This window comes from Tachypleus tridentatus, chromosome 13 (assembly GCF_004210375.1).
Source record: "Tachypleus tridentatus isolate NWPU-2018 chromosome 13, ASM421037v1, whole genome shotgun sequence".
NCBI classification, from domain to species: Eukaryota; Metazoa; Arthropoda; class Merostomata; order Xiphosura; family Limulidae; genus Tachypleus; species Tachypleus tridentatus.
Window position 1 is genome coordinate 98,927,809 of NC_134837.1, and position 22,380 is coordinate 98,950,188.

Genomic DNA, 22,380 nt, shown 5'->3' on the forward strand with positions numbered 1-22,380 from the left:
AGATACCCCTTCTTAGCCAGTAAAAACCATGTTACTTTGAAATTAGCTTATTCATCATGTTAATTTATCATTTATAATCTATAACAATAATAATTATAGTTATTTAGATAAATATATAATTATTCGTTGATTTATTTTGAATCTTCGACATTGCATTTTACGTTAAATTTCTAATTTTTTTAGTAATATATTTTTTAAACGAAAATGTATTAAGGATATTAGCTACTAGTGACACCTTATTTCTTCGCGCGTATTTCAATTCGCTTTTTTTAATTGTTTGTTAGGCTTACGGTTATATTTTGTATCAAATTTATGTTATTTATGAACATCGAAATGATAATTATGTGAATTAGCAGCAAATATGATAATTTATACCGGAATTCTGTTTCAAGTAAGTGTTGCTAATGAAATATAGCGTAGAAAATTCCAGCTAATAAAGATTGCTTAAGGCTAGCCTAATGCAAGTCTGACTAAGATTAGTACTAGTAGTAAGTTGAAAGTAATGCAACTTGTTTATTGCGGAAGACTAAAATTTGAAAGTAATTTAGTAATTCGTCATTTTATTTATTTTTTATTTATATAAAAGAGGATTATTGCCTGATGGGAAGACATTTCAACATATTGCGAGGTATAAGAACAACTGTTCGTCTTGATGTATTTCACTATTTTAAGCATTTTACCTTCATCTGTTCATTTGTGAAGATGAATTCTTACTTAAGTTGTAGCTCCACATAAGTACATGACACGTGTATATTGAATATCATGTGCTTTTAGTGAGTTAATCTTAGTTATACTTAAAATACGTTACTTAGTTTAAAGTCGTATGCCTGGGTATATCATTGAACAATTTTTTGCTTCTTATTTGAATGTTTAGAGGCAAGAAAAGTGTAATTATTAGGCTGTCAAATTCTCAGTCAGTAGGTTTGCTTCAGTCAAAATGGTAGTTGGACAATTTTACCAATGAACAGCTAACTTAGGCAAAATAAAGATTTGCTTCATTACCATCATTCTCAGCAGTTATTAATCAGTAAATATTTTAAAACATCATTGAGTAGTTAAACATATGTATTAAATGCATTAATGGATAAACAGAAAGCTATAATAGTTTGATTGTAAAAAGTATATAGACCTTCAAATATAATAAATGTTTAATACCACCCAGCATTTAGTAATAATATTGTGAAGTGTAATACTGAAACAGGGGTAACAAAAGATAAAGCAGTGTCTTTAATTTAATAGTTGTCACTTGAACTATTTTTAATTTTATTTACCTAATGTTTTTCATTTTATTACTAAGAAAATTCAATTTGGAGCAGCAATGAACATTTTAGCTTTTGGAAAGTTAAATTTATTAGTGTTGGTATATCTTTTATGTTTCATACTTAGTTGAATGTAATAGTATTATTTCTTGTATAATATATTGTACACTAGGTATTCAGCCACTATACTGTAGGTAAACCTTCCTGCCTCCATTGCTTGGACAGAAAACACTGCAGGTGGCACCATATGAAGGTGCTGTATATAACAAGTTGATAATGGTTTTCAGTACAGTAACCATTAGGTAATAGAAATTAAACAAATCAAATGATTGAAATGTGCATCTTTGGAGTTTTAGAGATAAGAAGGCTAGGCAAAGAAGAATTAGGAGGTATTGTCTCAAAACATCAAATGTTATGAAACAAAATGTGGAAAAAGAGATGCTAAGTTTTTGTTTACAGTTTTATTTTCATAAGAAGGTGATTGGCTAAAGGAATAAATTGCCATTGGTACAAAATTGAGACTATTACTTTAAGAGAGTTTAAGAGGGTAGTTAGTGATTTCTTAAATACAGGGGAAGGATACATACTTTATTTTCTTTTGAAAGGGTGTCAAGGACAGTTTTGAAAGTTTATATAGTCTGCTGTTTTTCTCATACACTAATACATGTCAGAATTAATCAGCTTTTATAAAGATTAGGCATTTTGTTTGAAGTGTTTTTGTTGGAGAAGTAGCTATTTTACAAAATTTGGGGCAATTCTAGAATAAAACTTCAGTCCCTCATGAGATTTGTCCTAAAACCTTGAAGAATTTTAATAAAGAGTTGGTGCAAATTTTTACTTTTATTTTAAACAAGTTTCTTGGCATTGAAAAAAGAAATTGTTGATGGTTGTAAGATTGCCAGTGCATATGTGATGCATAAAATCTTTTAATTAATGTCTTAAGACAAGTTTAATGCATTCCACAAAATGTACCAAAAGAGAAATCTATTTAGTAGGTCACATAATTTTGCAAGTTTTATGATGATTAAAAATAAAATGGTAAAGCCCATATCTTCTAAAAATTACTAAGAATAATTCTATTCTGTGGAATTTCTCAGGAATGTGAGAAAAAAAATTACAATATTGGAACTTCAAAGTGGTATGTATTAATGCTGTAATGATTTGTTGATGCAATGACACATATTTTGCTTTATGATAAGGATGCTATATCATTATTATCAATGGCCTGGCATGGCCAAGCGTGTTAAGGCGTACAACTCGTAATCTGAGGGTCGCGGGTTCGCATCCCGGTCGCGCCAAACATGCTCACCCTTTCAGCCGTGGGGGCATTATAATGTGACGGTCAATCCCACTATTCGTTGGTAAAAGAGTAGCCCAAGAGTTGGCGGTGGGTGGTGATGACCAGCTGCCTTCCCTGTAGTCTTACACTGCTAAATTAGGGATGGCTAGCACAGATAGCCCTTGAGTAGCTTTGTGCAAAATTCCAAAACAAACAAACAAAAAATCATTATTATTGTATCATTGCTTTCATGACACAGTACTAGTATATATCAACCCAGCTTGTCTCTGAAGGACATACATACTGTTCTCTACCAACATGTCTAGTGTGCTAAATCTTTGATGACAGCTGCTTGGTTTTCATTTATATAGATAAACTCAGTCCTATGAAATAAAATGTCATTGAAGCTTTGTTCACACTGGTATTCTAACTGTACTGGATTGTAAATTAAAATTTCATTCTTTAATTTTTTGCTAGGGACTAACATAATCAGTGTGCAGTTTAGTGCACTTCACTCTTTAACACCAAGTTTGCCAAGTTCTAATTCACTCATCAAACATAAACAGATTGTCCCACACATTCTTGCTATCTTCATATCATGTAATGTTCTGTGGATCATATAGTGAAATGTAATTATTGCTCTAGTACAGGGGTCACCAAATTTTTTTCACAGGGATCCAGATTACTTGGGGAATGAGAAGCGTGGGCCGCATGATCATTATGTTCAATACTCATAAGCTAGAACTAAAGCTCTCTGTAAAAGACTTAACACTAAGTTTAGGATGCCACATTAGCCATGTGGGAGTAGCATGCAATACACACATATAATAAAAAACAAACAGAAATACAATCAACATTTTTATTTACCAAAAGGTTATCAAAGAAGGTGACATTAGCAAAAACAGTTGTCACATCGCACATAGTGAGTACATATCTGAATTTCACTAAGCCGCAAAAAAGTTAGTGAGATTTATGAAATTGGCATTTGGCTTTCAAAATATCTTCAATGTTTGGTTTTGAATTGCTGCATCCAATCATTAGAATTGTTTTCAAATGTTCATCAGTCAACCTTGATCGATGTACAGACTTCACATACTTCATTTTTGAAAATGCTTGTTCTCAGACACAAGATGTTCTGAACACTGATGCCATACCAGATGCAAACTGCTTCAGCTTTGGAAAATCATCTTCAGGTATGCAGCTGTAAAATTCAATAAGTTGCCCCTCTCTGTAGTTTACCTTCAACAAGTCATTTCCTTGCAAATCGATGACCTCCAGCTGAAGTTCCACTGGCACGTCATCACTGACACAATCAAAATGATTCTGAAAAAGGAGAATGTCACTTTTGATGCTGTCGAGATTCGAAAATCTCTCTAAAAATGCTTATTTAAATCACCAATAATCTTTTTCTGAAACTCCAGATTGACATATTCTGTGAGTCCAGCATAAAACTTATTGAAACACTGAAAATAAGAGGTTTCCTCCTTCCAAATGTGCTTCAAACAATTACAGCTTTCTTCACAATCCTTTAATGATTCTATAGAGATCACAGTCAAGGTTATTCTTCCCCTGAAGTTTCAAGTTCAATTCATTCATGTGGGATGTGATGTCAGCCAAAAATGACAGCTTTGACAACCAAGTTGGATCTGACAGAAGTGGATCGGCTCTATATTTCTTGATAAGAAATATATCTATTTCTCTTCTCAGTTTATAAAAACGAGACAAGACTATACTGCAGCTGAGCCACCTCACCACCATGTGATAAGGCAAGTCACAGAAATCCGAATCAATTTCTTCAGGAAACGCCTTGAACTGACGATGATTAAGTGCATGACCCCGAATGAAGTTCACTGCAGAAATTATTGGTTTCAGTACGCAATAAATATCTAAGTATTTTCCACAGAGTGCTTGCTGATGTATGATGCAGTGTATGAATAGAGCGCTTGGGAGTTGAAGATCTTCCAACTGTTTCCTGATCAGCCCCACCAGACCCTTTTTTACTCCAGCCATGTTTTTTCCTCCATAAAGTGTTACACCTCTAAGCTGATTCCACTGAAGGTTATAGTCTTGCAAAGTTTTATGCACTTCCATGAAAATGTCTTCTCTAGTTGTTCTTCCATGCATGCTGCAAACTGGTGCCAACTCTTCCGTGATCTGAAAGTCCAAATTAACTCCATGAATGAACACGAGAAGTTGTGATGTACTCGAGAGATCAGTAGACTCATCCAGTGCCAGAGAATACCATAGGAAGTTTCTAGCTTTTTGGCGTATCTGTAATGCAATGTTCTCTCCAAGTTCTTTTGCTCTCCGTACAACTGAAGTTGCTGAAAGGCTGATATTTTCAAGAAATTAGCTTTTTCGGGACACAGCTCATTTGCTGCTTCCATCATTCACTCTTTGATGAAGTTGCCGTCAGTAAAAAATTTTCCTCGCTCTGCTATCTTATGCACTATTTTGTAACTTGTACAAGTGACAGATTCATTTTCAGCAAACTTTCTCATGAAGAGAATTTTTTTGAAATTCAAAAACACGTTTCATGGACTCAAATTTCTCAGAACGGAACTTTCTTGAAAATTTCAAATATGTTGATAGATGTTTTGTTTCATTGTGATGCCAAAGATTGTACTCTTTCAAAACGGCAACACTTTCAGTGCATATCACACAAGTAGCTTTCTGGTTTTTTGTTTCCACAAAGAAGTACTTTTCTCCCTATTCTTCATTGTAAGTACAACACTCAGAGTCCACTTTTCTTCTTTTAAAAGCAGTGATGGGTGAAAAAAAACAGGATCTGAAAATGAAAAACACAGAATGCTGTGAGAAAAGTATTGTACTGGTCCAAGAATGCACAAACAAAATATATTGAAATGTACGTTTGCCATGACACTTGCCTAAGAATGAGGAACTAAAAGTGCATAACTCGACTACTAAGAGAAATAAGCTTGCTGAAGCTGTAACCCTAGGCCTCAGAATTTACAAAACGAGTTGATAGGACAAGGGTTAAGTCTGTACTTGTTTTTGAAATCCTAATGCTTTCACAGATATGTGCCTTGATATGAATAAATGGGCAGCAAGGATGAAAGAATTTTCCTATTGGTTAAAAATGCGGGTGACAGCCATGTTTCTTTTACCATAACGTCTTGTGTTTGCCAGCTTAAACCGACCATTGATGTGATTTATTTTGTTATGACAGTCAGGCATTTCATGAAATGCCACTTTCTATTTCCAAGTGGATAGCTGCTGGCAGGCCGGACAAAATTACCTCGAGGCCTGTAGTTTGGTGACCCCTGCTCTAGTATGTAGTTACTGTATTCAGTGTGAAACACATTAGCATGTATTGATGTTAAACACCAGGAAAACTGTGTTAGACTACACCATTTATTATCCATGTGTTGGACATTTGTTTCAATAGACTTAACAGTTTTAAAATCAAAAGACCCTAGTGGCTCTTCTTTGAACCATTTCTAACAATTTAACAACTTTTTAGAATAAGATGACCAAAACTAAACATGATGTTCTAACAAGCATCTTATGCAGTGAACTTTTTTAAATTTGCACTCAGTATGCTTGTGTTTTTTGTCACTCAGCCAACATGTCTTTACAAAGGAATATTCCAACTTATTAATCTATAAACTTTTTATGTATTTTAATTCCTACTGAGATGAGGATAAAGGGTGGTTTTGGTTTATTTGAAATTTTAGAAAGCTTTTGATAGAGTGCTGCGTAAAAGACTGGTGAAAACCATACTTCATTTGGAGGAGGTGTTGGAGAGAGCAAAAAAAAAAAAAGTTAATAATGGAGTTCTGTCTAACTTAACTAAAGTTACAAGTGGTGAGCCTTAGGGATGTGGGTTGAGAGTATTGCCATTCCTTATTTACATTTATGATATTTGTAAGAGCATAGAAAGGAAATTAAGTTGCAAAAATGTTAGGTCTGGCTGGTTGCAGGTAGGATGTTACAGTTAGTTTTACAGACTTTGACAAATTGAATAATTTAATAAATGCATAGTAGATGTATTTAATTAGGTGTTATACATTACACATCAAATTTGAAAGGATGTTCTTTTAATTATTTGGATATATCTGGTTCTACTACTTTAAATCTTTTGAGAGTGTTATGTTGCAATTAGTAAAAGATAACACAGTACCCTTCATTTAGGTTGCATGAATTTTCTTGTCCTCTTATGGACAAGAATTTGGTGAGATTCATAAAATTGGCATTCTGCACTGTTAAAAAAGTAGAATCAGGTTGATTCCAATTTTGGTGGGAAAATTATATAGGAATTGATTGAAATATCTTGACATGTTTTTTGCTAAGAAAAAGTCTTGAGGGGATGTTAGACTGTTTAGATATTAAAAATTCATAAATTTATATGAAATGTTCACATACTGCAGGGAGTAAATCTAGATTATGGAAGTTTAAGAGAAAGTTACTTATGCACGACTCTAGTGAGGGCTCAAACATTTGTAATTTGGTTGTTGTCATGTGGGATAATCTGCTTTGAGATGTGGAAGAAGCTGCAACATTGAATGTGTGAGGATACTGGATGAGTATCAAGGATGGATATAAAAGTTTTACTTTATGAAGTTTAAAGTAGTAGTAAAACAGGATATTTTATATTGGCCTAATGGCCTTTTGTTATCCTTTGAAAATAAGATCAAAAGCTGCAACTCTTATTTTGACACCTGTTCTGGGTAATCATAGTGGTAAGATTAAAAACATATTCATACTTGTTTGTAAACAAGTGTATTTTGTTTGTGTTAAGTTATAAACTTAAGTGAGATATTTGATGATGTGTTGTGTTCATGTGGTTTAAATCAACTAAAATTTTATTGTACAAATTAATGAATACAGAAGAAAATCTACATGGTTTGGGTTTTGATATATAGGATGTTTGTTTTTAAGAGGTAGAAGGGTGTGTCTTTAGTAGGCCAATCACTTCTGTTAGTTTTTACACATTCTTATTTAATGTGGTTACTTTTTTGATGGGTGAAGGGATAATCTGAAAAACAAAGATGCTTAAGTATTAAATTAGTATTCTTGAAACAGAATAAAAAATTATATAATTGACTCATGTGATAAGATATTTACACATTTTTTACAACTTTTAGAAATTTCTAAGGATATTGGATAAAACGTTTCTTTGGTATACAAGTACTTGAAATAATTTTATAATAACTGATCAATTCTGAAATTTAGTACATGTATTGAATTCTCTTTGATACAGTTGTTATATGATGTAAAATAATTTGATTTTGTATGTTTTGCTTATCTTACAAATAATTTAGTTGTTTGATAATATTTTTAAAGCATTGTAGGGTGTACATATTCTTTAATAAATTCTGTTTCTTTCAGAATTATTTTTAATTGCCTAAGAATAAATTTAAGAGATACTGACAGCAAATTGAAAGAAATGGCAAAAGCACTTAGCCCAAGAGAAACATTGCTTGATGCAGTGAAGCACAATGATCCTGATGAGGTACTTGAGCTCATGCTGAAACATGTAGGTTCACATAATTTTCAAGATTTTAAAATGTAATTGAGGATTAATTTATCTTTATGAATGTGTGTGTCGTGTATATATGTGCTCTGTGTTGTGATTTACTTAATGAAACAAATATATGTTTGCTATGATATTGTTTTGTGCACGTATTATTTTAGCAGCCTTTGTATGTGAAGGAATTTAGCCCTTTAAAAAGATGCTGTTTTAGAATTTTGCATGCTTTGTTGTAATTCACCAAAATAATTGTATTTTATATTTTATACAAATACCCTTTAGTGTGATAATTTATTTAATTACAGTGAAAGTTTATTTGATTGGTAACAGGAAAACTAATTTTTCTTTACATACGTTTCAGTAGATTGTTGTGGAAATGGAATTTATAGGCAAGCTCAATATATTATCAGAGGTGCTGGGACTGTGCACACACTACCAATAAAAGGGTTTATTATTTTACCAAGACAGATGCCTTGTAAATTCAGATGTTTATCCATTAAGCAGTGGTACAAAACCTTCTTAGAGCCAGTCAGTTATATTCATGTGGTAGTCTGGGTTTGATAAGGCAGATTTTTTTTGTGATAAGGTATGTGATATGATTCAAAGCAACACAACTTTGTTTAGACTGTTGCCAAACTACAGGGCATTGTTGTTTACTGTGACTTATGTCCTGATACTCTGTTTTTCATAGTTGAGATAAGTTGTATTCTATTTTTCTTTAATTTCAGTTTCATTAACAGCATTGGTTAAAGTGTATCTGTCTCTATTAATATTAATCTTTTATTGATATCTTAGTAAATGAGCTTAAGACTGATCTAAGCCTGAGCTGGCTAAACCTTGTGAAACATAACTGAGATTGTGACTGAAAATATCGTTGTCAGTGAGAATACCACAGTGATTAAACAGTACCTTCCGATCACTGTAGTCCTGGCATGGCCAGGTGGTTAAGGTGCTCAACTTGTAATCCAAGAGTTGCAGGTTTGAACCCCCATCACACCAAACATGCTTGCCTTTTCAGCCATGGGGGTGTTATAATGTGATGGTCAATCCCACTATTTGTTGGTAAAAGAGTAGTCCAAGAGTCAGCAGTGGGTGGTGATGACAAGCTGTCTTACATTGCTAAATTAGGGATGGCTTGCGCAGATAGCCCTCGTGTAGCTTTGAGCATAGTTCAAAATGAACCAAACCAGTCACTGTAAGTAAGAATGTAAGTACAGAATATAAACTGTATTCATTACTAGCCTAATTTTTAGTACTTTTTAATGTGGTTATCAATCATTGATCAGAAATTAATATCCTAAACGTAGTTTAGATTGCTGTCAAACTTCATGTGATGTTTTTTTTTTCTTCATCTCATTTTCAATGCCTTAGAAATCATGAGATATGATTTATTGTATTTGTAACTATAACAAGGAACAGAGGGCATTAAATTTTCCCACAAAGTCATACAGCATGGAAATTCCTGGGCACATAATTATATAATGATCTGTTGTCCTAAGCTGTTTTTAAAGCCATGATTGATTAATTTTGTATTTAATACAAGATGTGCTATTTAATTTTATGATATGTTTTAAAGTTTATGTGGAGTAATGGGTGGTTGAACTTTTGGCAGGTAGGTTAATAATCCTCATTGTCTCATGTAATGGCTATCCATCCCATTGCATGTTATCCATTGTGAATTTGAATATGAATAATTAGGATGAAATGCTTCAGACACTGATATCTATAATTAGGAATGACAATTGATTCCAACTTAGCTAATTTCTATCATTTCTACTTCCAAGTTGGTCATCCATCAAATTCATTTTGAGTAGGTGAGGAAAATATTGGAGGTGTTAGTACCTGAGGGACAAATTACTGGTACTAGTAAGCTTGATTTGAGGTTGTTGTATCTGGTTGGGTATTTAGCTAATCCAAAATAAATGTGAAGCTCCTAACAAGCTGTTTAAAGCTATTGTTTAAAGTCAAAAGCACTGAATGAACACTTCGGAAATTCACAAACTACTTTAAATACAGTAGTGGACAATCAGAAATGATCAGCATAAAGGTAGGTTTTGAATTTTTTGCTGTCTACCTTAATGGTGTGTACATTTCTTGAATTTGTGTAGAATTCAGTAGAATAGACATTTTTATTTCATCAAACATTTTTTGCATGTAATCATTTAAATGGCACCTAAATTGGAAATACATCTAGATCTAATGCATTATTTGCCATGCTACATATTATAATTTGATTCAGTTCTCAGACACAAGTCTTCAGTTTATTCTGCTATGTATTATAATTTATCTTGGACAAGCCTCTGATTTATTATGTTACATACATTATATATTATGATTTCAAATAGCTGGAAATTTAAAATTAGAATTAATTGTTAATATGGATCAAATTTATGATATATGCCAACAAAATTGATGCGCACAATTTCTTTCTTATCGTAAATATATTTTAATATAAAAAAAATACAATTTATAATAATGATTTGCATACACAAATTTTACAAACACACAAACAGTATTCAGTTCTGTATTTGGTCTAGAACTGAATATTGCATCAATGGTTCAAGTCCATGACAAGTAAATTAATTCTGAGTTGATATTGTTACACTTTGCTTAAGTTAGCTAGCTCTTTATTTGCTGATCTTGCACCATTTACAAGCAGAATTTTATCAATGCAGACCTTAAATGTTCCTGGCCAGATATCTATAGTTTTCCAATTAATAAGCATTTGTCACAATTACAGCTTTTGTGGTTTATAGTGTACTGACTGTAGCAGACAAACAGTATACACTATTACTGCTTCTCATCTCATTGGTTTATATACTTTAAGGCAAGATTCTTGAATGTTCAACAGTATTTGAAGATGAGCTAGTGTTTTCGTAAAACATATATTGTTGATTCTTACACTCAAGAATCTTCTACAAATTTAGAGAACAGGTGGGACGTTTTGGTTTAACACAGTAAACGATCATGACTGAAGTGTGCTTCAAAACCTGGGGTAAGTTTCAAAGGAGTAACGCAAATATTCTGGTTAGGTTTTCCACCCAGTTGGCAGATATGACAAGTTTTACGAAACTGGAAAACATTTTGCCCAATTTTTGGCCAAAATATTTCAGACCAATATGGTTTTGTAACAAGTTTGATAAAATACAGTCCAGTCCTCTGAAGTTGGTACCTTTGGTGGTCTCCATTTTCTCATGAGCACCCCATTTTTGAAAAAGTAACCATTTGGAACTTTCTCCAGTTCATTCTTTGTGAGTGCATACTTAAATAGTGATGAGATCTGCAAATCCTTTTCTTTCTAAGCAGTTGGTTTACTTTTAGCAAATGGAATCTCCCCAGTTGAATTAGATCCCTCACATTTATCAGGGTCATTCACCAATGAATTGTTAGTAGGACAGTTATTTACAAGATCCCTGTTAGATGCAAAAAATGTCTGAGACAAATTATAATATCATCCTTTGAACAACTGTCTGTTTTTTTTGTTTTTTTTTTTTCTTTTGGCTTAATTTCTTAGCCTGAGCTCATTTCACAGTACATCTGGATTCTTCTCATCAACAACAACATCCTTAGATGTAACAGTGATCAGCTTGTTCACCACTTTGGGTTCAGCAGCAATGTTTCCCCCAACTAAATCATTTCCCAACAATAATGATACACCCTTAATTGGTAACTGGTCCTTCATCTAGGTCTGATGCAAAATAAATGTTATGAAGAAGAGCATTAATAAAGCCACCCACAATTTCCTGAGCAATAACAGACTCACCAGTAGCAGAACTTGAACCTGAAGGCAGTATACCTTCTAAACAAAGATTTAGTTGCCTCAGTATCACAGAAAATATGTATGTGTTTGAGATTAGTGTCATTTGTGAAAGGCATGGAACCAACAGACACAAAAGGTCTAAATTCCTCCCTACCAATATCAGCCTTTTTATCAGTGGCTGTATCGACAACATTGGATGATCTGGTGAAACTACAACCATATTTGGACATGAACACACTGGATGTTGCCTCCTTTTCATTTTCCTTTTTCAAATTCCAACAAACATACATACATGGTGTTTTTTTTACAAAAATGGTAGACAGGCCTTGGAGACTTTGAAGTTTTATCCTGTCTGTAATATATGATTTTGAACTAGAGAAGTTGGGTTTTTAAAAGAATTGTGAATCTTATTGGATTGAATAGGTACAGGTTTTTGTTGAGCTTGCACAATTTTTTTTGAAAAGGGTTTTTTTTTTGTGTCAAAGTGCAATCACTGGAAAGAGAATTTGCTTCAACTTTCTTTTCATCCAAGTAAGTTTTGAAGTTGTCACTTGTACAGCTTTAAAATTCCTCAATTAGATATAATTATCTTAACAGGCAATATTGCTACCAATATGCATACAATTACACCATAATGCAAAATAGATCTTGTTTTCATGGGCAAATTCCATACAAGTGTGATTATCTTGCTTGCAGTAACCTCAATGTTTTGGAGTTAAGCCTCTGGTACTAACTTGTGTGCTTTGAGAATAACTGCCTTAATCTAATCACAGTATGTAGAGAGAAGAGAGTGACATAGGCTTCTTGTGCTCTACCAGTTAAGAAACCTTGTAATAATAATGAAAATTTTTTGGCAGGCCATTCCATGTTTTGAACAACTTTCTCAAAATGTTGGAAGCATTTATCAACTTCATTTTCATTAAATGGTGGTACTTTAATATATCGATTGGGTTCAAAGTTGTCATTTTGTCTTGTTTGATTGGAGTTGAGTTTAATTTCCATTTCTTTCAGCCTAATTTCCTTATCTGGTTTTGATATGGGCTTGCTCTTTCTCAGTTTCAATGTGGGCTTGATCAAGTTTGATTTGTTTGAGATTTAATTGGATTTCTAACTTATTGTTATCACTCAACTCTGGTTGGATAGTGAAGATAATATAGTATTCCCCTAATGCTTTCTCAGATAACAAATTGTCATCAACTAATATTTCAATGATACATTTTTAGGTCATTTTTTCTCATTGCTTTTTTTAACCTCTATTTCTAAGATTTTGGCAATTTCGAGCAGTTCATTTTTTTGTTATATATTTCTAGTTCATATGAGAGTGATTCAAGAAAACCTTGATTATCAGACATGACCAAATTGTATTAGCACTTTATTATTTTATTGTTAATTACATGCTTTTGTATTTTGCTACAAGTATCTTATTTCAACCATTAAATTAATTGTTAAATTAGTTTATACATGCCAATATTCTTTGAATTACATACATTGCTTAAAAAATAGTTTTTTCCATAAAAAACAATTTTTGTTGAATGATCTTATGATTCTAACCTGTTCACTTCACATAGTTGCTTTAGTATGCCATTGGTATACCATTTGAATTAACACTGTGCAATACTTGATAATGTATTTTTTTATTTTATGAGTGCTGTATAACTTTAGCACAATATAAGCACTGTTTAGAAAGATACTCATAACACTATTGAAAAACCTAGTAATATAACTATATAGTCATGTGAAAAAGTTAGGACATCCTATGAAAGCCTGTGTATTTTTGTAACATTTTTGGATATATAGATATTTATTCTCAATTTCAACAATTCTGAGATATTATGGGAATATAACTAAACAATTAAAACTGAAGAAAAGACTTTTCAAATCTTCTGTACATGTAATTCTATAAAAGTGCATATTCTAACTGAGGAAAAAGTTATGACACCCTACCCCCTAATAGCTAGTGTTACCTTCTTTTGCTGAAGTAGCTGCAGTTAGATGCTTCTTGTACCCATCTACCAGTCTCTGACATCAGTCTGAAGAAAGTTTGCCCCACTTCTCAATGCAGAATTCTTTCAGCTGTGAGATGTTTGAGGGGTTTCTTGCATGTACAGCCCATTTCAAGTCACCCCACAGCATCTGAATAGGATTAAGATCTGGGCTGTGACTCAGCCATTCCAGGACTCTCAATTTCTTAGTTTTCAGCCAATCATTGGTGGATTTACTGGTATGTTTTGAGTCATTGTCATGTTGCAGGGCCCAGGTCTGCTTCAGCTTTACTTTTCTTACAGATGCAGAGATGCCAACCATTACGATTTTTGTGTATACATTATGACTATATGCTCATATAGACAAATATTACGACTTGTTGCAACTCCCAAAATATTATATATTATATAGGCCTATATAATAAAGTGATAAATTGTTCCCCCAGGGCTTGAAAGGGGCGAAAAGAAAATTTCTAGTGAGATACAAATAAATTTTGATAATAAATAAAAGACATAGTCCAAATGGCTATTTGTAATAATCATGTTTGTGCTTGAAATAATAAAAAGTATTTGTATCTCCAACATCTACCAACAGTTTGAGTGTGGTGCTTCTCCATACTGGGTTCATGGGGGAATCCATAGTTACATCATCAGTGCTTGTCAGCCAATCAGTGCTCATGTAGATGGGTATTTCTCGTTTTCTTAGAGGCATAGAAACACCAATGCGATCGTTCACAAGATGGAGAAAAGAAGCCTATTTACCAGATTGTCTAGTTTCTGGCAAATCGAAAAGGACTAAAACTGTGAATCAAAAATTTAGGAAAGAGTATAGTGCAAAATAACTGGTCATTGCATCAAAAGTCAGTGACAGTCATGCATTTTGTACAGTTTGTCCCATCGATTTTTATGTGGCACATGGCGGGTGAAACGATTGTTCCAGACATACAAAATTGGCATCTCACCAACAAAAGGCTGAGGCGAAGACAAAAACAATGCAAATAACGACATTTATGAGTAAGAATTCAGAATATGAAAAAGATTTTCAAAAGAATTTTTTAAATTTATTTATTAAATACACAAAACACAGTCATAAATGAGCAATCTATAGCAGTAATAAATAATAGTTATAGTAATAATATAATAATAAACAGCTTAGAGACATTGGTCAGGCCTAGTAGCCACAAATGATAAAGGGCTCTGTCTTCAATCATTACGCTCAGTCAGTTGAAATAGTTGGCATCTCTGCAGATGGTCTCGCATGATCCTCAAAGCACCCTCTGATACACGGTAGAATTCATGGTGGATTCTATGATTGTGAACTGTCCAGGTACTGCTGCAGCAAAGCAACCTCAAACCATGACACTTCCACTTCCATGCTTCACAGTTGGTATGAGATTCTTTTCCTGGAATGCTGTATTTGGTTTACGTCAAACATGTCCTCTGTTCTGGTGTCCAAATAATTCAATTTTGGACTCAGCTGTCCAAAGAACATTATTCCAGAAGTCCTGGTCTTTGTCTACATTCTCTCTGGCAAACTTCAGTCTGGCCTTGATGTTCTCTTAGTGAGCAAAGGTTTCCTCCTTGCACATCTCCCATGTAAGTTAAACTTGTGCAGTCTCTTTCTGATTGTAGAGGCATGCACTTTCACATCAACAGTAGCCAGAGCCTGCTGTAGGGACTGTGATGACATGTTAGGGTGTTTGGAGACCTCTTTTAGCATCTTGCGGTCTGCTCTCGGGATGAACTTGCTTGGACGACCAGACCTGGGCATGTTAGCAGTTGTTTTGAAAGCTCTCCACTTGTTGACTATTTTCCGGACAGTGGAATGGGTGATTTCAAAATATTTTGGGATCTTTTAAAATCCCTTACCAGACTCATAAGCTGCTACAATTTTCTTTCTGAAGGCCTCAGACAGCTCTTTTGCTCTCACCATGGTGCTCACTCTCACTTCAACAGTCAGGAGTGCACCAAACCAAATGTCTGAGGTTTAAATAGGGCAAGCCTCATTCAAAATGCTGAGTAACGATCTTCTAATCATGTGCATCTCGTGTGATACACCTGTGTGCGAGTTGAGCCATTTTAAGTGGGAATAAATGTGGGGGTGTCCTAACTTTTTCCTCAGTTAGAATATGCATTTTTGTACAATTACATTTACAGAAGATTTTGAAAAGTCTTTTCTTCAGTTTTAATTGTTTAGTTATATTCCTATAATCTCAGAATTTTAAATATTGAGATTAAATATCTATATATCCAAAAGTGTTACAAAAATACACAGGCTTTCATAAGGTGTCTTAACTTTTTCACATGACTGTAATATGTTATTACCTGGTAGAGATGCCTTTGAAAAATTATTCACACAAAAACTAATGAAATGGGATGTTATTTCTGAAATTCTTGTGGATTACTACAGGAAAATAGAAGAAATTTCTTATATGTAATAATGTTTAACTGTATAAAGAAATTTGAGTATATACTTTTGCTATTAACCAATAACAAGTATGTTCTCAGAATGTTGAATTTAATAGATAGAACTGTTTGGTTTATGTAGTAATTTGTTAAACCAACGGCTTATAAAGGTGAAATTGATTTTTTATTTTTTAGAACTCCAAGAAGTCATACTTTGACTTAAAGGAAGTCTTTTCATCTTTGAACAAAGCTCAGTTAGATACAGTGTGGAAAAATCTATTTTCACTGTGTGAAAGTCATATTTGTACAGCTTTGACAGCAGGAACTGAAGAGGATGGTGATGAATTTGCAATTTGTCCACCAGAGGTATGTTTTATAAGGTGATGGTGGGTGAATATCATGGTAATAATCAAAATCAGGTTTACCACACAACTTTGCATTTAGTAACATTTGCTCTTTACTGTTAGGATGTATAAAATGAGGTATCAGAAATTTTTAACTGATTGGTCTTTTTCTGCCTTTTTTTTTTCTATTGTGGCTAAGTTGAGGAATGTGTGTGTGTTTAGTAATTTAGATTGTTGGCCTGAAAGTTTAAAAGTACAGTGCATTTGGGAAAAATTTGGATTTTGTTACATGTTTTCCCAACATAGTAATTTTATGGTTGGCCAGATATTAGAACAACTAGCCACAATTTCAAATGGGCTGAGACTAAGTTAGTTGAATGCTAGTAATATGAAGTTTGATTGGCTGTCCTGTTTGATGATAACTAATTATGGTTTCAATGGTGGTGGGAAAAGATGCTTTTTTGAGATGACAGATTGCCATGAAGTTACAGTGAAAGTTACTGAAAGAAATGATGAGATTAGAGAGAGAGAGAGAGAAAGAGAGAAAAACAAAATAACTTGATTTTTTGATAATTCTTTGAAAATGGACAAAAGATATGTGCCATGGTTTTACTGAGCTTTATACCAGGAGAGGTTGATTGATTGAATAGATTGTTTTACAGGGGTTCTTCATATTTGAAGAACATGCTAAAAGAACAAAATAAACAGACAAGTTGGCACTACAGATCAATAGCTAACTTAGATCTTTATGCCAACAATCAAAATCCACTTCCTTATCTCTAATAGGCCACATCAGCATTGTTTAAAGAAGTGATACTGGTGACATCCCTTTATAAAAAAAAAATTATGTTAAACTTTCTTTGAATTTTATGAAAATGCAAAAACTAAGGTTTTTTGCCATTCTATTCCACTCTCTGTCTTGCCCTTGACTGGGGGTCTGTGAGCTCCAGATGGCTACAATCTATATTCTCCTTGCTTCACTTGATGTGGATTCTTGTACATATTGAAGGGACCTCCCAGGGAAGGTTCTGTTTTTTTTATTTCACTTCCTCTGGGATCTAAACATCCTCCCATGTGTTTGCCGTGCATGGTGACCTGTGAATGGGAGGAGAGAATTCTGGTGGTTGAGGGGTCCAACCATAACACACCACTTTTGCCTTGATTACTGTAGATGGGTGGCCATGGGGTGGCCTTCCTAGGGTCAGTTGGCTGGTCCATTTGGGCTGCCTGTGGTTCCTTAGATAAAGTTCTTGGGGCTTATCTTTGACCGTAAGCTGACCTTTATACTACACATCAAGCAGCTGCAGGTCAAATGTACAAGAGCACTGAACATTCTCCGTGTTCCCTCTCCCACCACTTGGGGAACTGATCGATGCTCTATGCTAAAGATATATTGTGCTCTTATTCAATCAAAACTAGACTATGGATCACTGGTTTGTGGCTCTGCCAGGACCTCGGATTTAAAGATGCTTTGCCCCATTCATTATCAGAGACTTTGGCTCTGTACCAGGGCTATCCGCACTTTCATAATTCAGAGCATATACACAATCTCATGAACCTCCTTTGCACCTTTGCTGTTTGCAACTGTGTTTACTGTATGTTTCAAAACTTTGTTCCTTTCCAAAGCATCCCACCTGGTATTGTGTTTTTCTTCCTTAGTGGGCCATGCTTTTTCAGAGCAGATGATCTGCCATTGCTCCTTTTGGCCTTCATATCCAGGAACAGTTTTATGAATTAGGTCTGTTCTTGGATAACGTTGCTATATCCACTTGCCAGCCCATCCCACCATAGCTTATTACAGTCATCTGAGAAAAACAGACACTCCCAACTGGAAATACTGTGTGTTATTTGAACAACTTTTGGACCATCCTTCCATTCTTATTTATACAGATGGTTTGAAAACAGGTGACTCTGTGGACTCTGCCATGGTTTGCTGTGGTTTGGTGGTTGAGTGCAGAATCCTCTCTACAGCTTCTGTGTTCACTTCTGAATTGTATGCCATTTCTCTTGCCTTGGATCACATAGAAGCTAAGCAGTATTGAAACTTCACTATTTATACTGACTAGCTTAGTTCTCTACTGGTTCTGGAATCTCTTCACATTAGTTCTCACCCTATTCTAGCCAATATTCAAAATCAACTGGCCCAATTATCTTTAACGTTTACTTCTATCCAGTTTTTCTGGATACCAGGCCACATTGGGATTTGCAGGAACGGGCCCACTGACACCACATCCAAATCTGTCTGCTCTGGCATTATCACTATAACTAAACCTATTTAAGTTCATACTTTTGTTGTTGTTTTTTTGTTAATTTGTCAATAAATATTTTCTCTGTATAGAGCTAGTTTACATAAAGTACCTCTGATATGTGTTTTGACGTGTTCAAATTATTTCATTGGCATATATTTTAGAAAAAAATATCAAAGTTTTACATTGAACCTATAATTGCGTAATTTTGTCATTAAAATTCTACCACCATATATTTTTCAACAATAGTTATTGGTCATGTGACAGTTTTGGAGTTTTAGTGAAACAAGGCATTCTGTAATTTGTAAGTAACTTTCTCTAGTAACAATTTTTGGAAACAAATCTAGTTGCAGAGCAACTTGTGTGTAGAATTTAATGAATAATTTATGTTTGAACTTTAAAAGAAATCAAATGTTTAGCATGTAGTTCTAGAAAAGTAATGATTAGCAGTTTACATTTATATTAAATATCTGCTCTTTAAGATTCAGAAGTTTATAAAATTAAAAACTACAAGATATTTTGTGTTCTGTGACTTTTTATGATCTTGTTTAAGAAAAAACTGAAGGTGTTAAAACAATTGATTTACAACTTAATAAATAAATATTAATTCTCCTAAAATGAGATTTTTATCTGTCATGCTTAATTGTTATTACAGGAAGGTCAAAAGGCTTTGAAACTTTTGTCTGCTGTGGTGGCAATGGCTAAACTGACAATAAGAAGTGTTACAACTGGTGATAGAAATATTCCAGATAACCTTGTTCAAACTGCTGTGTTACTTCATGGTGAGTTAGGAAAATATATTTTCCTATTGTGAGTTATTTTTTTAAAAATATTAACTTATTTTACAAAATTGTAAATATTAAGAAAACTTTTCTCAAAGTTAAAGTCATCTGTTGTGTTTTATATGTGTATACAATAGAGTATTCACATGGAAGCAGTTTTACCAACAGTGATCACTGTTTCTCTAGGACTTATTGTAGGTTTTCCTGACAGCCAGGATGGTCTACGCAATAATATTGCACAGCTGTGTGAACTTTGGTGGAGTAATGATTTAGAGGCAAAGGAACATCTTGGAACTAATACCATTATCTATCTGCTTCAAAGAACTCTTCTTCACAATAAAAATACTGTAAGAACAAACCTTTTAATGTTTGCCTTCAGTTTGTAATTGCTTTAAAATTATTTTCAGATCATATTGAGTTTATAAGAATCAGGATTTGAAATTAGCACCCACTAACCCGTCAAATGCAGGTTAGCTGTTTTCTGGAGTAGGTATATTTCATATCAATATGAGCCAATGGCACATTCATTTTTCTTGCAGGGTTTTTTGTAGTGTGTGGGTTGAATTGAAATTAAATTAATAATTAATATAAATTTATTCATTCCAATGTTCAAGCTGTATATAAAATACTGTACAACCATAAGATAGTAAACTTATGGGGTGCACTTTGTTGAGAAACAACTAGTGTTAGAAAGGAAAATTTGTTTGGAAAGACAACTGAATTTTGTGATATAGATAAGTTTTTGGTTTTTAAAGTAAAATCATTAAAAAATGCAAATGTATTTTTGCATTAATTTAATATAAGTGTCAAGAGGCAGTTTCTTTTGTTAGTATTTTATGTCTTGCAACAGGTTTATTTGGTTTAATTGAATTATGTTGGATGATTGTGTATTATTTCAAAGGTAATTTAAAATTATGCTTTTGATTCAATAGTTGTTCATTTTTTCAGTTTCTCTTGTTCCATTAGCCTTGAAAGCTATGGGAGGAAATGTTCATTTGAACCTATGAAGTGTAGATATAATTTCCACTCTTTCATGTTTATTTACAGTACACATAATCATATTTATGTTTTCGTGAATTTTCTTGTACAATTCTGTGAGGTTTGATAGACTAACATAAAAATTATACTAAAATGTTCTGTATAAAAAATTAATTTTTTTTTATTTTAGTAATCTCTATGTATGTATGTATGTACAAACAATCATATGACATTTAAATATTTTGTAAATTCATTTCTATACACAGAAAAGTGATGTGAAAAGAGTCTGGGCAATGAGAAACAGTCTGCTTGAAGTTCTAAAAATTGAAGAAAATGAAAGTACAAATATCTTTTGGGAGCTTTTATTGCAGTGTTCTAGCTCTTTTTTGTATTTAAGCATTGAAGAGGTATGTTGGAAAAAAAATATTTGACTTATATTACAGGAATGTTTGAAATTAATAATTTCCAGTCCAGAGTCTGTATATTATTGCTATTTTTATACTTGCATTCATAAAAATTAATAAATTAGAAAATTTACTGTATCTTAAATATATGAATTCAAACATAACACATTATGACAGCCATTAAATGCTTTTGAATTACAACTTTATTTTTTGTTTTAAATCACAGGTGCAACATCAAAATTTTATTAATATTCATATTTAGTATAACAGAAACTTGGTAGAAGTGCTTATATTTAACAAACAATTAATATTTTGTGTGTCCCACTTTTGCTTTAACAACTGCAGACAGTCTTGCAGGCATTGTTGCAACATATTTAATTGAAGTGTCCTTTGCAACTTTACTTCAGTGTTTGTAATACACTCCCATAAAGTTTTTTTTGGAAGTAACTTTTGACTTGTCAAGTTTTTGATCTATTAAATCCCAGATGTGCTCATTTGCATTGACAATGGGGCTTTGTAATGGCCACTACATCATATGAATGACTCCAGGAGCTTCTTTCGTAGCTAAGTAATTTCTTTATAGGCTGGATGAGTGTTTAGGGTCATTATTTTCTTAACACTAGAATCCTTTACCAATAGTATTCAAATCACTGGCTATTCCATAAGGGAACAATATCTGATGGTACTTGTTATGGTTCATTATGCCATTTATTTTGCAAATATCTCCTGTTGCCTTAGCAGGAAACCCCAAATCATCATACTGTTTCCCACATGCTTCATGGTGTAGGTGCTATGCATTGGGGTAATTATATTTTATCTTTTTTTTTTTTTCTGCCAGGTGTACCACTTGCACTTTGAGTCAGATATTTCACACCTGGACTCATCTGTCCATAACACCTCTTTTCAATCATCAACAGTCCAGTTTTTATACTTTTTAACAAATTTCAGTCTCTTGACAATACTGGAGATCAAAGTAAAGGTTTTTATCTGCTACATGACCATATATTCCATTTTTGTTGAGTCGTCTTGATACTGTAGATCTGGACATTCTTCTGTCATTTGGTACATTGTAGTTTATTTCATGCTTGATATTAGTTGCAGTCTTCCTTCTGTTCCGAAGGCTTCATGAACAAAGGTACTTGCGGCCACTATTATTGACTTTAGGTATTATGCCTCATCCTTTCCTATTTTCAAATTTACCTGTCTCAATCTCATGACCTGGGGCATACATGATAGTGTTTGAGAAGCATTTAAAGTCAGCAGCAATTTGTCAGAGAGTCCAACCAGCATCACATATAGCTTTCATGTGGAATCTACTGACAATTCTCTATACTTTTCAGGGTGTGGCATGACAACCAAACTTAATATATAGTGTTGAACATTGTTTTTTTTCTTTGAGGTTTAGTTGTTGGAGTGCTATTAAATTGATTTGTTCTTGCATATACC

The 22,380-nt window shown here is 33.4% G+C and overlaps 1 protein-coding gene across 3 annotated transcripts in view; it reads left to right on the plus strand.

The window, feature by feature from the left end:
* Window positions 1-239: 239 nt before the first annotated feature.
* LOC143237811 (condensin-2 complex subunit G2-like) overlaps window positions 240-22,380 on the plus strand; it is a 97,665-nt gene continuing 75,524 nt past the window's right edge. For 2 of the 3 annotated variants that reach the window (XR_013020279.1, XM_076477428.1), the window contains exons 1-6: window positions 240-391; window positions 7,891-8,038; window positions 16,376-16,546; window positions 19,426-19,552; window positions 19,739-19,899; window positions 20,797-20,937. Coding sequence is in view for 2 of the 3 variants with exons in the window: in XM_076477428.1 (XP_076333543.1) it covers window positions 7,949-8,038; window positions 16,376-16,546; window positions 19,426-19,552; window positions 19,739-19,899; window positions 20,797-20,937 (690 nt within the window). In the remaining variant the exon portion in view is untranslated. Of the gene's footprint in view, window positions 392-1,488; window positions 1,513-7,890; window positions 8,039-16,375; window positions 16,547-19,425; window positions 19,553-19,738; window positions 19,900-20,796; window positions 20,938-22,380 lie in introns of those variants that run through there. The other variant, XM_076477429.1, reaches the window with a different exon arrangement.